General features: G+C 40.8%; 2 protein-coding genes across 3 annotated transcripts; both read left to right on the top strand.

Moving 5' to 3' along the window:
• The first annotated feature begins 3594 nt into the window (after positions 1-3594).
• Positions 3595-11653, top strand: adam8a (ADAM metallopeptidase domain 8a). Its single transcript, XM_085477841.1, has 25 exons — positions 3595-3677; positions 3769-3887; positions 3989-4062; positions 4160-4238; positions 4915-4991; positions 5316-5544; positions 6256-6333; positions 6455-6523; positions 6913-7082; positions 7170-7251; positions 7335-7477; positions 7579-7756; positions 7852-7941; positions 8095-8290; positions 8387-8468; positions 8557-8737; positions 8821-8907; positions 8993-9077; positions 9413-9524; positions 9638-9836; positions 10038-10085; positions 10163-10219; positions 10332-10382; positions 10481-10561; positions 10816-11653. Exons 1-25 carry the CDS (start codon positions 3632-3634, stop codon positions 10858-10860), a joined length of 2658 nt encoding a protein of 885 aa, XP_085333967.1. The 5' UTR covers positions 3595-3631; the 3' UTR covers positions 10861-11653.
• A 1041-nt stretch (positions 11654-12694) lies between these two features.
• spef1 (sperm flagellar and cilia associated 1) lies at positions 12695-16264 on the top strand. Of its 2 annotated transcripts, XM_085477844.1 has the most exons (8): positions 12695-12947; positions 13099-13210; positions 13691-13838; positions 13964-14009; positions 14497-14580; positions 14976-15060; positions 15161-15266; positions 15699-16264. In XM_085477844.1, exons 1-8 carry the CDS (start codon positions 12839-12841, stop codon positions 15810-15812), a joined length of 804 nt encoding a protein of 267 aa, XP_085333970.1. In that variant the 5' UTR covers positions 12695-12838; the 3' UTR covers positions 15813-16264. The 2 variants fall into 2 exon arrangements, with proteins under 2 accessions (XP_085333970.1, XP_085333968.1); XM_085477842.1 differs by lacking the exon at positions 14497-14580 and having other exon boundaries at positions 12719-12947; positions 14982-15060.
• The last annotated feature ends 235 nt before the right edge of the window (positions 16265-16499 follow it).

Genomic DNA, 16499 nt, shown 5'->3' on the forward strand with positions numbered 1-16499 from the left:
ATAGACCAAAAGTTTGAGATCAGTTCTTTAAGCTCCTTTTTCACATCGTCTTTTTGTAATAATGAGCTGTTGAGTTTCCAGTATGTAAATTTAACAACAGAAGAATTAGATAGAGAAGTTAGATTTATTTTAATCTAAGAGAAACTGAGAGAAACTGACCCCTTTCATCAAGTAAGTCTGTTATAAAGATTATGTTTTTTTCAAACCACTCTTTAATAAACAATGACTTCTTATTAATTGTAATTGTTCTGTTATTCCACAAGGTGGAGCAATGTGGTGAAAAGTTATGGGCAAACACCATCTTCCAATAAGACAAGACCTATAGTGACAGCCAGATGCTCTTGACTTTTTCGGTTGTATTTTGGCGCGGGGTTATGACGTCACCTGATAGTCATCACTGAACACTAGTCGCCCTGCTTTGACCTAATACAGCTGTGGGAAACACTGTCTTCCCTCAAACTTAATAGTTAAAAAAAATAAATGAATAATAATAATAATAATAAATATCAATGCTTTATTCCAAAGGAAGGTTATTTCAAGCCCTACCGCTCTCATCTTATAGAACATTAAGTTTTTGGTGTAGTTCAAGAAATATCAGAAAACAGATATAATTGTATTTGAGTTTAAATTAGCATCAGCCCTAATTATAAAACCCCAAATTTCACTCAAATTCTGAATTTTAACCCTTTTTAATACCATTTAGATCAGCTAATTCGAATTATTTACAAAGAGAAAAGCATAAAAGCATTTTCTAACTATGATTGCAGTTAAATGTATTTCAATAATTAACAGTATCAATGATTATACATGCGTCATAACTTTTTTGTGCAGTGACAGAAAACCCCCAGCAGCATATTCGTGGACAAAAGTGGCCACCTTCTGTTTACCTTCACAAAATGCCATAAATGAATATATTAAAACAATTTCCACTTGATTTTTCAAACTGGTATCAGTCCTTGTCACGAAAACCAACATTTTATTCAAATTCAGATTTTTTTTTTTTTTTACCCTTTAAAGCCTAGTTTGGTTATATTTTCCCAGTAACTTTTCAGAGAAAAAGGAAATAAAGTTCTGAATTTTTTAACCATATAATGCATGAAACCTAATATTTTTTCAATCATTACAGGTCAGTAAAAGTAACAGTAACAATGATTTATTTAATTTTGCATGATCAGTTCTTGTGATGAATGACCAAAAATAAACAACCACCTGGCGTCTTAGGGGCCAGAAATGGCCATTTAATGACCAAATGACCACTAAGATGACAAAAATTTGTATTTGAGTTTGTGTGCATCCTCATTAGGATGTGCTAACCACGAGGGAGTGGTCTTTGTAGGCACACTTTCCATAGGTGGAGCAAGTGGATGTTCTAATCCAACATCTAATCCTGCAGGTGCACTTCTTGCTCAGTCTTCTCATTTTGTTGGTGGGGTATGGGTCACACTCTGGTTCAGACTACTGTATCTTGGGATGAATGGCAGCTATCGAGTACTGGGGACAAGGCTGTCTTGCAATTGTTGAGGTCACCAGCATGTGCCCCAGCTCTTCCAGGATCACTCTTCATTTGTAGGTGTTAGAGGACTCCCACTCCTGTGAAGTGGTTTCCACCGAACAAAGGCATTGTATTCCACAACATCCAGGAGATCGTAGAAAAGACCCAACAGCCATCTGCTAGTTTTCCTTCAACAACTCGAGGTGCCAACATCCTGTCTAGGTTATCCACACCGTATTTGTGCTTCTTGTAGTCCAGGCTTCCTCTTCTCCCCATTACTGCCTGTTGGTTACCTGTGTGTTGTGCACATTTTAGCCTCACTTGGGCATGTAGGATACTGCCTTCACCAAAACTACCATGGCAAAGACAGACAACAAAATCTTCCTCTGTTGCAACTGGAGGAGCTGGGTGAGGTAGGTCTGGGTTGTTTCCCCTAAATGTGCCAACCAGAGCCAGATTTCATCTGAGGAGTTTCTTTGCCAAGGTGTGTAACACACACACAAACAGATTCTAGGTCTGACCAGCTGTCTCAGCCATGGGCAAAAGACAACAACCAATAAAATTCAAAAAGAATTTATTAGTACAATGATCAAAAAAATGAAGGGATAAAACAGTCCAGTGTCCCACTTGAAAAGGGGATAAAACCCACAGTCCAAGGCCAGAGCCAGCGATGCCTCAGTTCAGTTGCACTTCAGATATCAACCAGCAGCTGTCCCCCAAGACCCACCACCCTGAAAGTAGATGGCCAGTAATCACTCCAGCCTCAGCAACCCAATTCTGCCTTTAGGCTGCGGCATATAGTAGGCCCTGGTCTGCACAGAGAGACACAATATAACTACATCTTCAATATACAATTCACAGAGCAGCAAACTATCCATCCTAAACATATTTGAATCAAGTCATCTTAGATCTGATCATATGACATACCTGCACAGAGAGACAAAACATCATAGCGGTGTTTGTAGTGTGGGCTATAAGTAGACTAGCATATCAGTGCAATCAAATACACCCGCCTTCAATTAATCCAACCCCATCACAGCCATTGGCTCACAGTAAATGTGGCACGCAAAACCACAACTTCCCACAACAAACAAGGAGATGAATTAATACAAGCAACATTAGTCCACCATGTTACAGGTGAACGAAGTAAAGATGTTGTCAGCGTGTCCTTGGAGCGCCTCTGTTGGTTGGAGTGTGAACCCCTTTTTCTTTTTAACTCCTTGGAACTTGGAGTCTTGTCATCCCACATGCCACATGTAGCTTTATTCTGGGGTAGGCTCTCATCTACACTTCATGTATATCTCTCCAATTCTCCTCCCATGCAGATTTTTATAGGTGCACAGCAGCTAAAAGAGCTTCTTTCTTATAAAAAAGTCAAAGGCAGGTCTCAGGCTGCTAATGCAGAGAACTGCATACAGTGCGGGCCCTGGTCTGATACCAGTGGGCACTGGATTGTAGGGCAGTCTCTCTTCAGTAGTGGGACCTACATAGTTTTCCTTCACAAGGCATCCAGTCAGTTGCAAGCTCATTGTTCTTGAAAATTGCTCCCTAAATGTGTTTTTTTTTTGTGACCTAAAAACATTAAAACACAGGTCACCAATCAACATCCCTAAACTTCAAGCCTATGCTTCAAGCACATTACCACTAGATGGCTGCAAATACAACAACGTGCCCTGATGGCTAAAGACAGATAACTCTTACCGTTCTGTAGCAGTAAGCTTTGATACTCAACAGTTTGTGAGAGTGGTTAGGATGGGTGAAACTTTGGTGGCAAAGCGTTTTATTTTTCAGTTAACTGCAGAAATAACTTTCACAGACTTTCCAGGCGTGGTTTTTTAAAGTGCTTCTGTTATTCGTGTCTGTTTCTTCACTCTGCTCGTTCAGCCCCTCATGTAAATCACAGACTACAGAGTTCAAAAACATATTTGGAGACAATTTTTTTTAACAATTTCTTTTTTTCTTTTTTGACAATCTCTTGTGGTGACTCGTGGTTGCTCTGATTTAGATGCTACAGGATATTACGAGGCAGAGAGGAAGAGAGAGAGAGAAAGAGAGAGAGAGAGGCGGAGAGCTGAGGATCCTCTGTATTTCCCTCAGAGAGCCAACCACACAATGACAGAGTGTGTCTGATAGAGCAACATGTCAAGTTCTGGATGTTTTATATGGATTTTCTTCTCCTCATGGGGTATGTAAAGAGTTCTTTCTTTCTTTCTTTCTTTCTTTCTTTCTTTCTTTCTTTCTTTCGATTTATCTAATAAATCATTTAACACTTGCAGGGATAATTACAGCCAGTGTAGAGACTCTACCTCATGTCATAAAGTACCAAACAGTGATACCTCTGAGGCTGAAGGACTCATCTGTTTTTAATGATGATGATGCTGCTGCTACACACAAGGTAACACTCACTCTACTGTGCTGTTGAAGCAGTTCATTAAGAAAAAAGTGATCTGAAGAATGAATTTAAATCCCTTCTGCTTCTTGTGTGTGTGTGAACAGAAATACCCTGATGCACTGCAGTACTCTATATGGATCGCAGGGCAAAACCACACTCTGCATTTGGAAAAGAACAAGTGAGAAAACTTTAAATGACTTGTTTGATTTTGAGCTACTTTCTAAGGCTTTTTTAAACCTTAGAGGTTCCTCAATTTGTGCACTTTCTTTTTTCAGGAATCTAGTGGGTAAAACCTTCTCTGTGACACATTACTCTGATCAGGGAGACCAAATCTCAACCACTCCAGATCTAAGTGTATGTATCTTTACATTATTTTATTTGTCTACACCATCGGGAAAATGTGTCTATTTTGTTTTTGTGAAAGTGCACAAGATGCTTAGCACGATACTCCATAGTCATTCTCTCTCAGATCCTTTTTACTGGTATAGATTACCATGTAAGTATTTGACTGCACAGGCTTGAATCATATGAAAGCAGGATATCCTGTGCCACCAACTGCTTTCAGAGGTGTTTGTACATTTATCATTCATTACCGGATTTTTTTTTTTTCCTTTTGCGAAATGCCAATATAAATCTTTTGACTATATTAAAATCATAGCTCTGACCTGAAGAAAGACAACAGGTCTTTTGTGCTCACTTATTTGTATCCACGCTTACTGTTAACGTATTTCTAAAGTAAACACTTTGCAGTAAATTGTAATTATCTGCTACAAATATCAGATCAGGGGCATTTTGTGCAGTATGTGTAATTATTTCTTGCACGTTTCAAAATATCAAATTGCATAAAAAAAAAAGTTTCTCAGGTTCCCGATTATGACCACAGACACACACGCAGCAGGAAGAAACAGGAGGAAGTGGGAATGACATATAAGGTTAAGATTAGCATCCAGACCACACTGAGATATCTGGGAGATTAAAAAATCCCAAATGTCATTATTAATTCTGGTACAAATCATGGCTGTCTGTTCAGGTTCACTGCTACTACCACGGACACATCGTGGGAGTGGAGGACTCCTCTGCCAGCATTGGACTCTGCTCAGGAATAAAGTGAGTAATGCAGGCTATAATTTTTTTCTTTCATCTTTTACCTCTAATTACAAAAAGGTTTCTTTCCCTGAAGGGGTGCCCAAATTTCATAAAAACCATGATGCTATGTTACGGTAAGACTTCGTCTGTGACTCATGGCCAGCACGCCCAAACTAAAGGGAAGATCAGCATCCCTCCTAAAGATCATCAAGACTGCATGCACAGTAACTCGTGCTCCTTGCATGCAGACTTCTCTCGTTAACCCTTCTGTTGCTGTCATGAAAGGGGAAAGTTGACGTTTGAGAACCAGACATGCTGAAAAGTTTGCCTTTGTCCCCTCTGTAGGGGGTTTGTGCGCCTCCGGGACCAGACGTACCTCATTGAGCCTCTCGGTACCAAGGCAGGACAGCAGGATGACGGCCAGAGTGCCGACACTCACAGCGATGAGGGTCTTCATGCTGTTTACAACTACAAACACCTGAGGAAGAAGAGGAGCCTCTGTTCCCATGGAAACACGACCACTTTCTATGATCATGTAGCTCGTCCGTCTGGACTGTTCCGGCTCGCCAGTCTGGTAAAGACACACAAGATGGACACATCCAGATTTATGGTGCTGTCTCACATTTCATAGATTTATGCAAAAAACAAAAAAACAGGACTTTGCATTGTGATACAAAAATATAAGTAATTCTCTATCGTCATGACATTTATGAAGATGTATGAAAATAGATTTCTTTAGGTCGACAATTAGAAGTGAAGTTACAGTGAAATAACCACATTTCCCACAAGTGACAATACATTTAGTCAATGAAAGGATCTAAGAAAAAAGGGAAACACCACAGAGAGAAGTTATAGATCGCTTTTAATATGTTTGGGTCATTACCTGTGACTGAGTGTGTGAATATTTAGCACAAAGTCACTGTTACACTGCTCTAAAAGCATTTAAACGATCAAATGGACTTACATAGTGCCTTTCTATTCAACTTTAAAAACTCAAAGCGCTTTATACTAGGATTCCTATTCACCCAATCACACACACTTTATTCACACTCACATCTGGGGTAACTCAGGGTTCAGTGTTTCTCCCAAGGACACTGTGACACACAGACTGGAGGAGCTTCTGATTGGTAGACAACCTACTCTACCACCTGAACCACAGTCACCCCAAACACTGAAACTTTTTATTTTTCATTAACCACCCTTTAACCGCATAATCCTAACCAAACAGGTACACATACACAAATGCTCAACATTGTTAATATCATGTGTCTTTTGTGTTTCTCAGAAAAGCAGAGCTCAGAAAGCAGAGCGAACGAAGAGACCCAGGACGGTGGAGCTGGTTGTTGTGGTTGACCATAGAGAGGTTTGAGCTCACTTTTTCTTTTGCCTAGTCACGAGTAAGACAATTTTTGAGGTGTAAGATCTTCTTTTGTTCATGGCATGTTGTTAAATGTGATACTAAGTGAAATAATGGTTTCTTTCAGTATAAGAAGTTTGGCAGTAAGAAGACAATAGAGGCCAGAGCGCTTGAAATAGCAAACCACGTGGACAAAGTACGTTTGTGTCTCGGCACTGTTTCTGTGTTTTCGTGTCCCACACGTCTTCAAGCTTTACTTTCACTTTGGATTTCACGCAAGAAATGTGTCCTGATACTTTGTTCTTTACTGACTGGAATCTGACCAGTAAAAGGAAGGAGAAGGTTTTTTTTTTCTCACTGTGAAAAATCTAACTTTAACTGTGAATCTTCACACCTTAACTGAAAATTTTCACACATATCCCACAATTCTCTTTGCATACTCCCAATGTGTATGCATCATCTTGCAGCACTATACCCAACATTAGTTTCCTGTTGCACATTTATAAAATCTGCTGCTTGAAGCATTTTGTGGTTTTGCAAATGCTGATTTTAACTGATTTCGCTCACCGCGCTGCTCTGTTTCAGCTCTATCGCCCTGTGGGCGTTCGTGTGATGCTCGTCGGCCTGGATATCTGGTCATACAGAGATCAAATACATGTCAGCACTGACCCTGAGGTCACCCTCCGTCGTTTCCTTGAGTGGCGTCAGCAGCACCTTCTGCCGAGGACCAAACATGACAATGCGCAGTTCATAACGTAAGATGTTCGTCTTTCTACTGCTTACTAAACCTATCTAAAAAATGATAAGATAATTTGTAAACATTTTGCCTCATCACCTTTCAGAGCTGTGGATTTTGATGGCTCCACTGTAGGCTTAGCAAACACCAATGCTATGTGCACCTCTAACTCTGGAGCTGTCAATGAGGTAGTCATGTTTCAATGTGGATTTCTTTAATTAAAAGTGGAAAGATGTGGAAATTAAATGTTTGTGAATTAAATGTCGCACAGGACCATAACACTAATGCAATTGGAGTGGCTTCCACCATTGCGCATGAGATGGGTCACAACCTAGGCTTGTCCCACGACACTGAAGACTGTGTCTGTGGCACTTCTGTGTCAAAAAAAGGCTGCATCATGTCAGAGAGCGTTGGGTAAGCTCAGCTTTGCACCTGTGCAAATGAACACCCTCCTATGTGCAGACCTTCGAAGGAAAAACATCTGATATGGTCTTATTATCGTCCACCTCCTCTAGCTTAAAGTATCCGGAGCTGTTCAGCAGCTGCAGTCGGCAGCAGCTCAGCAAGTTCTTGGAGGAGATCAACCCGGCATGTCTGCTCAATACTCCTTCCACCGATCGAGTTTATGGGGGCCCCATGTGTGGAAATGCCTTCTTAGAGCCTGGAGAGGAGTGCGACTGCGGCACGGTGGAGGTTTGTGCATATCACGTTCGTTTTGTATAGCCAAACTCCCATTACTGAAACACACAATGATGACTGAGATGTGCATGCCTCTGTATGCCTGCCAGGAATGCAAGAATCCCTGCTGCAATGCCACCACCTGCAAACTGAATGCAGGAGCCCAGTGTGGAGAGGGAGAGTGCTGCCACAACTGCCAAGTAAGTACTACTCACTGTGTGAAGTCACACTGATACTAATTATGTTACTATATAACAAGACACAGTCTGACTGTGCCGTCTGGCTGGTTATGTGTGAGTGCGTGTATTTTAGTAGTCGGTACATCACCATCTGTGTTCCTCTCCACTCCGTAGCTGAAACCGACAGGCAGCGTCTGCCGACCGAAAGCAGGAGACTGCGACCTGGCAGAATATTGCACCGGCTTCTCTGCTGTCTGTCCGACTGACGCCTACACCCAGAATGGCCTGCTGTGTAACCATGGAACAGGGTACTGCTACAATGGACAGTGTCCTTCACGCCGGGATCACTGCAAGAGGCTTTGGGGACCAGGTTAAGAAACTAGTGAATCACAGTTTGCTTCAGATGTGCTTTATTCTTAATAATCAAGACTCATCAAGCTGTATTTTTTGCTGTGATTGTTTTCAGATGCTGAAGTCGCTTCAGACGCTTGTTTCTATCTGCATGGAAACTGCAGAAAGACACACTTTAACCAGAGATGCCCAGGCCGGTATGCAATCCAAAGCTCTACAATTGCACATATTCACTGCCAGGTACTGTTTGTTCTTGAAACCATCCCTTGTGGTTTTCGGTTACAGAGAGCAGTCCTGTGGTCAACTTTTTTGTTCCGGCGGATGGGAGTTCCCTGTGACATCCAGGAAGTCCCTTTACAAAGTAGGAAACGGAGACATGTGCAATGTGGCAACTATGAACCCTGAAGATAACTACCCCGAAGATTTGGACATGGTACCTACTGGCACTAAGTGCGGCAAAAACATGGTGAGAAAGCTGCTCTTTGTAGCTAAAATGAAGAAAACATCCATGCGCTACAGATTCCTGCAAAGTCTTTGTGTGTCCTTTAGGTATGCTACAATCAACAGTGTCAAGACATAAAAAACATAAAAATGTATGGAAGAAATGACTGCTCTGCCAAATGCAACAACCGTGGGGTGAGAACTTTAGATCCTCGGTACTCTAAAGCACTGTGGATTTATGGCAGCACAACATGCGTACTATGAGTGGGATCTCTTACAGGTCTGCAATCATGAGAGCAAGTGTCACTGCGATCCTGGCTGGGCTCCACCTTTCTGTGATGTGCAGCAGTCCGAGCTGCCTCAAGGTACTCTACTATCCTGACATACACCCACTGATAGCCCGCTTCTCCCTGCCCTTTTAATAACCATGATTTACACATGACCCATATGCTCTGTTTTCCACTGAGCTGCAATACTTGGATTGAATTTCTCATGGGCCTTAAAACAATCGTGCTCTGTTCTGATGAATACAAGCAGACACTGATGCAGTGGCATTTCCTTATTAGTGTGTACATACGCCCTAATTATGTTACAGAGGAGTTTGCTTCCTGAGGGGGGTGACGTATGTTGTTATTTGCTCATCCTTGGGCAAAAAAAATCTCATTGGCCTAATCTGTTGTGTTATTGTGTGTGTGTACAGAGTCAGGCCTGGTTAAGTTCATAGTGTCAGTGGTGGCTGGCTTACTTCTTCTTTTGCTCGTGGTTATCGGGAGTTTGATGTGGTACGTCAGAAAGAGACAGCCTGCGAAGAGGTACAGAAAGGAGCTCCTCCTCTCTTTTAGCTTTTGGATCACCACAATAAGTAAATAAAACTTTATAAGCTTGTCAGAGTTTCTTTTAAGCAATTGTGCATATTTCCTTGCAGATACCTCCCATCTTCCGCGGGACAGTTCAACCCGTTGTTTCGGTCGAGCAGCGAACGACGCAGGCCTCCTCTTGGATCAGCACAAATCAGCCAGCCTAAATTTTTGGAGTCGTCGGCCACTCAAGCATGTAAACCGCTCTTCTCTGCTCCTACCAGATCACAGACTGGAGCACTAAAGCCCAGCCGAGCAGCTCCAGAGGTGAGCACCTTCTGTGATGTAGCAGATTTGCCACCAGAGTGCCGTAATGTGCTGTGGCAGTAGATTTTGGCCTGTGTTATTGGACCAAATTCAAATCATAAACAGACTTGTATTTTAGTCAAACTGTCAAAAACCAGTGAGGAATAAGGCTTAAAAAATAAAATTTTAGACTGTACTCATTTCTATTTTCTCCCTTTACAGCCGCCCAAGAAAGCAGCAGCCGTACCCCAGCCATCTGTGTTTCAGCAGGTAATCTGACCTCCGGTTCCAGCTTCATTTAAATGTTATTTATATGTTTCAACTAGTAAATAAATGTTTTTATTTAGGCTATAAAGCCATTCACGCAGGCTCCAGCTGTTTCAAGAAAGCCAATCTTTACTGAGGTAAAACTGCATGTCTTCATTGTCTTTTGGGGCAGTAATTATTTTTAAAAAATTTTATTTTAGTATCATTATTCTGGTCTTATATATATACTTTTTTTTCTCTTTTTTTCAGAGTAAGCCACTGCCTCCATCGAGACCTCTGCCACCACTCACAACAAAGCCGGTAAATAACGTTCAAACTGAACTCATTATTTGCGTATACACATTTAACAGTGCTTGCGTTTGCTGCTTCTTTAAAACATGAACTGTTTTGTCTCTCAGATCATGAAACCAAAGCCCCCAATGCCTCCAGCGAAGCCAAAGCCCTCCGCAGTCCTGTCTTCATTGCCTCACACTCAGCTGGTATGTATTCAGACTCAGACATTCTCAGAGGCTATATCACGTTTATGAAGATGTCTGTGGTTTTTGGCTCTGTCCTAGCATAGCAGTGTAATGAACAAGCAGTCAGTGAATCAGTAAGCATATAAACTTCTCCTGACCACCAGTGAGTTGGTGAGGCACTAACATGGGGAAATAAACACACCAAGACCAAGTTTGGAGAATAAAAATGTCTCATCCCAAGTATGTGTGCTAATACTATTTATCTGCTCCCCTAGCTCGGCGGGAGGGCTGCCCTGATGCCTCCCAGCAGGCCCAGATGACAGTGGGACTAATTCATCGAGGTGTAAACACTGAAATCCTCTGACAGGGGACATTGTTTTTGTCTCACCTAGAAGGACCAAGAAGATCCTGTCTGGAGACGCTCTTCTGTTTTAAAGTAGAAACAGGATCCGCTGAAGAATCGGCATTGTTAAGCAACACAGCTTTTGTGGTCTCCTTGAGGATTACCACTGCTTATGTACACCTTCAGTATGTTAATGAAAACCTGAAGTAATGATCAGCAGACTCATATTCTGTGCTTTATGAATGACAAATGGCACTGCTGCCATGACGATTGTTTAGTTTATTTGAGTCTTTTTAAAGGGAAACATTTGGTTTTTGGGTTTGTTTGTTTTTTGCCTAAATCCTGGGATATGTGAAGATTTTATAAGGTAACTGCACTATCAATGCTGTAACTGTTCCTTTTCCCGTTTCCCTCACATTTTTTTTGGTACTGCATTTCTCTGAAATATGGTTGTTAAGGGATTTTAAAATGTGGCATGAGCACTTTACAGGTAGATTTTTTTAATTGAAGAAGGTCTTTTCTTGTCATTTTTTTAAAACTCTTTGTACTGACCTGTCTATGCTTGACTGTGCAATTGAACCAGTACATATATCTGTTTTATTTTGCGTGCTGACCTGATAGATGTCAAAGGATATTGATTATTCTATGCAGCAGACAAGATCACAAAGTCCTTTCACTCATAATACCAATGATGAGGATTCACCCTCGATTTGTCTTTAAATCTTTCAGTTCTGAATGTTCTAATTTATTGGCTTGCAATAAACGTGATCCATCACACTCAGTGTTTCTGTCACTTTCTCTGTCTTTATATCCAGATGATCCAGAAGATATTCATATTAACATCTGTGACTCTCTGTTGATTTTTTTGCTCTGTCCTATCAGCAGCGTAATGTCAGAACAAAACTCAATTAGATCTATAATTGGTTGGGGGGAAAAAAAGATTGATTTTGTAGTTTTTCCCTGCAAAACCTGATTCAACATGTGAATGGAGTCCAGACTTTCAGCTTTAATTCAAAGGGATTTTTAAGAAACCATTGCATTAACTCTTTCAGTTATAGTAATTTTTATACAGTTCCCCATTTTCAGAGTCTAAAGAGACATTGATTGCCTTCAGCTAAAAGCCTAAACAAACCTATCAGGGAGATTTTAAAAAAAAAATGAAAAAAGTCAAATTTGATACATGAAAAGGGTGAATGCACTCATCAACTCAGCCACACCAACAGGGCTGAAATACCACAGAAGAGAATTAAGGTGCATGATGACATAATTATTCCATGGTCATGAAAAGAAAACCTCCAAGACCTCCAAACACTCTTGAGGAGGTGTGTCATTGTCAAGGTCTGCAATAAAGAGATGCCTTCTTCATTTGAAATACAGAGAGTTTACAACGAGGTGCAAACCACTGGTTACACTCAAGAATATAAAGGCCAGATTAGAGTTTCCCACAAACCAACTAAAAGCGTCACAGAAAACAATGGAAACACAAAACCAAGACGAACTTGTTCCAGAATGATGAGAGAGAGAAGTATGGATATGGAAAAGGAGAGAAACTGCTAAAGCATACAGGGTGAGTTTGCTCCAGATGAAGGGGTTACCATTACTACCAGGAGCCTCTCCTCAAGGGTAGATTTGGGGGTCATGATGTCTGCAAGATGCCGTGCTTACTTTTAGATGCTTTGAGCACCAGAGCAACACAAGTTGACTGAATGTATTCAAGAGAAGGCCGATAACAACACAACATTAGAACTGAAAGACTTTGCAACTCCCTAAAACCCCAAATCCCTCAAAGATTGGCCAAAAGAGAAACAAATCTATATTTTTGATTTGGGGTTGAACTGGCCCTTTAACAGCTGATCGCCTAGCAACGCTTCAAACAACCTGAGGTGGGCTGAAGCTATAGGTTAGCTCATCAAGACTGTTTTAATCGTTCAGAAACGACTGTAATTTTATAAATAATGGAACGAGAACTGAACGAAGAGGAACTACAGGACCTGTTTGCGTGGATAGATAAGATACCGCTGTCCCGGCCCAAAAGACACATCACAAGAGACTTCAGCGATGCAGGTAGTAAAGTTAGCCTAGCAGTCCTCATGGAGGTGCTAACCAAACAATCAAGCAGTAACAGCAGGAGTAATATGATCTGCATAGCTCCATGTCTCCAGCTACGGTAATTTTATTTATTTGTGATCTGACTAAGTTTCTCTTTGAACCTTAGTGATGGCTGCTGAGGTGGTAAAATATTTCTTCCCCAAGCTTGTTGATCTGCACAACTATGTTTCTGCAAACTCCACACAGCAGAAGCTCAGCAACTGGAACCTGCTCAACAGGCAAGACATCACTGTTTTATGTGTGTGTGTGTGTGTGTGTGTGTGTTTGATTCTTCTGAATCTGGTGGATTGAATGACTACATCCCAGCCAGAGAAAAACACTCTCCACAGCTGAAAAACATCACATTTTAACAGCCTGCCACAAAAACTTGTACACAAGCTACAAAAAAGTTAAAAAGCTAGATGGCTAATTAATATCTCTTAATAGGAATGACAGACATTGCCTAATGTTTTTCCCATCCAAATAAAATTTTTCCTGGGCTTCCACATCTGGTCCTGCGGACATATCCTACTTACACCCACTCACTCCATCCCTCGCCACTGATATGGCACAAAGCCAGCTTCAGATTTATGGGAATTTGCTGAAAACATTTTGGCTCCTATGTTGTGTCTCATCAGTTAAATCACACCGAGTCTGCTGATACTACTGTGCATAGTTCTAGGTATTAGAAACATGTGTTTTTATTTATATGAGGATAGGAAGGTATTTTCCAAGCTGGACTTCCATGTGCCTGAGGAGACACTGAAGAAAATTGCACAGAGCACCACAGGAGCAATAGTGCCTGTCCTGAGCAACCTCAGGGAGAAGATAGACAAGAAACTGGAGTACACCACCAACAACATACTGGTGTGTAGTGACACACACGGTATAGGTCATTTTTTTTGTCTATTTGAATGCAAAATATGAATTACTGCATGCTTGTCCATGTTAATCTAACTACAGTGGATATATATTTTGTTTTATAAATTTAGGATATGGAGTATTATGACACCAGGAACCAGGAGAAACCTCATGAAGGTACAATCTTCTGCATTTGATGCCATATTTGGCTTTGCATCACATCACACGATAGTGATGTAGGTGTTGCTGGAAGTTACAAACTGTGATGAAGTCAGTAACATTAAGTAGATTATGGAAATAAAACAGCTGAATTAGGATAAATGCAATGACTTTATATTGGCCTTATGCATGTTGCAGCATGTGTCATAATGATAGTGTAGTTTGTGCAGAATATCAGCTGAAACTGTTGTTTTTTATTTAACTGAAGCCAAACAAAACTGAAGCTAAGATGTGCTTTATTTAGCACAGGAAGTGAGTTTGGTGTTATTTTAGACTTTTTTTTGTTAATGCAGCTATATCTGCCGGTCAACTCCCAAACACCAAGTCAGCATATTCAGCATTCAGCAAGGTGTTTTTTTCCCCCTCTTTATTTGGTTTTTGTTTAAGGGAGCAGTTTAGTGACTGTTCATCGCTGTTTTTGTCACTGAAATGAAGCGTCTCCAAGATCTTCTCAGGCCCAAATTAAGTGTAATCTATCCCAGAGATGGCAGTGACCAATCAGAAACACAAAGAAACGTCCATTTGAAGGAATCGGGGAGAACTGATTAGAAGAAAATTCCACCACCCTAAAGGAGTGAACTTGTTTCCCACACCTCATCCGTCCCTATCAAAGCTGGCCAGTGCCTCCACCCTCTGCTCTTTCCTCTTCCGTCTACACTCGCTCCCGCCATCAGACACATGACTCAGGTTCTCGTATCAGTTTCCACATGGCTCTTATCGCTGGCCTGAGCTCAGCACCGTTGACTTAAAGCCTGATATTTTTTTCCTTTATCTACTAATCTTACTTCAGCGTTTCACCCTCTTTCTGCTATTGGTCGTCACCCTTTCTGCCACCAAGCCTTATCTCTTTTACTCAGCTGTATAGATTCTTTTAGTCATTGTGTTTTGTTCACATCATAGTTTGTAAAACAAGACACTTTTTTTCTTCAGAAATTCAACAGACTGAGATAAGACTTCTAACTCAGCTGGAGGAATTGAAAAAAGATGAAAAGAACAGGCAAAAAAACAGGTATGACCAAAAAACCACTGCTTTTAATTATAATGCAATGAATCGCAAGAACATTTAAAACAAAAATAATAGCCTGTCCATTCTTTTTTTTATGGTACAGTAAAGTGGAGCGTGCAGTAAAGTTTTATTCAGACATGGATCCTGCTTTCCAACAAATGCTGAAGGAAAAAGAAAAAGCAATTATGTCTTTGATGGAGACTGTGGAGGTAAAGTCTGCATGCAGACATGCATGAATGCAGGAAACACTCTGCTAAAGTGTGTGTGTGTGTGTGTGTGTGTGTGTGTGTGTGTGTGTGTGTGTGTGTGTGTGTGTGTGTGTGTGTGTGTGTGTGTGTGTGTGTGTGTGTGTGTGAGATGGAGAAAAATATTTAGGAGTGTGTGTTAGGCATGTGTAATGTCCTGTGTCAGCAGTGGCGAGTGAGTCAGTATCTGCTCAGCGGATATAACCCTTATTTTTCTTTTCCATCTGTGGTCACATCTGCATGTTTAGAGAGAAGCAGAAGGATGACACAAACGTGCAACTTCTCCTTTCACCGCACTATGAAGTTTTCAGAAGCCTTCAAAGAAATATCCTCTCTTTAGCCTCATCCCTCTTTTCTTTTTCTTTTCTTGGTTTTCTTGGTCGTGTATGTTTGCAGATCCTCCAGATGAAAGTGAACAAGCTGGAACATCTGGTTCACTTGAAGGATGTCCGTATTCAAGATCTGACACAGCATCTGGAGACGTACAAAGCAAGAGGCAACACACACTGAAGCAGCTGTGAAACTATACAGACAGAGAAATGTCTGTAGCAGTTCTGATATGTAAACCTGTATTTTGTAAAAAAGAAATATTAGTTAAGGCAAATGATCATCTTATCTAATCCCACCAGCTAAAACTGTCACATCTGTTGAAATGCACAAGGGAGATTCCAGATGTGAACTTTTTAAATCCTTGTTTTGAAAAAGAAAAAAATGGAATTTTATCCCAGAACATAAAATGTACACACTTCAGGATGCAGAAATGTCTCTTTTTCTTTCTTTAATAATATGATCCACTGCCTTATATCTTGAATCTTCTGTGTTTATGCTTCATGACCCTTTTATATGAAATCATGACTTGTTGAATGTAAATAGTTGCTTCTTTGTGAAAGGTATCTCTGGGCTTCTTTTAACAGCCCATAATTTCTGACTGTCAGCTTCTAAATAAAGCCACAAATCCCCATTCACAATTGTCTCACTAAATAAGAGGGCAGTGTATCAAATAAGCCAAGTCGTGGGTTAAAGCCAACAAAACAAAACTATATATGGTGTTGCATTTGGCGGCAGCCACTTCCTTCCTTCACTCATTTTTGGTAAGTTTCCTGCTTTTGTGTAAGTGTGAAAACCAGACCTTAGTTAACCAGAACTTAGTTAATAATTTCATTTCCACTTTATCGAGCATTTTTTTTTTTTTAGAAT

The sequence above is a fragment of the Copadichromis virginalis genome, linkage group LG13 (assembly GCF_057382275.1).
Source record: "Copadichromis virginalis isolate Kocher_CV1m ecotype Utaka linkage group LG13, C_Virginalis_male_GT1.1, whole genome shotgun sequence".
Classification (NCBI taxonomy): Eukaryota; Metazoa; Chordata; class Actinopteri; order Cichliformes; family Cichlidae; genus Copadichromis; species Copadichromis virginalis.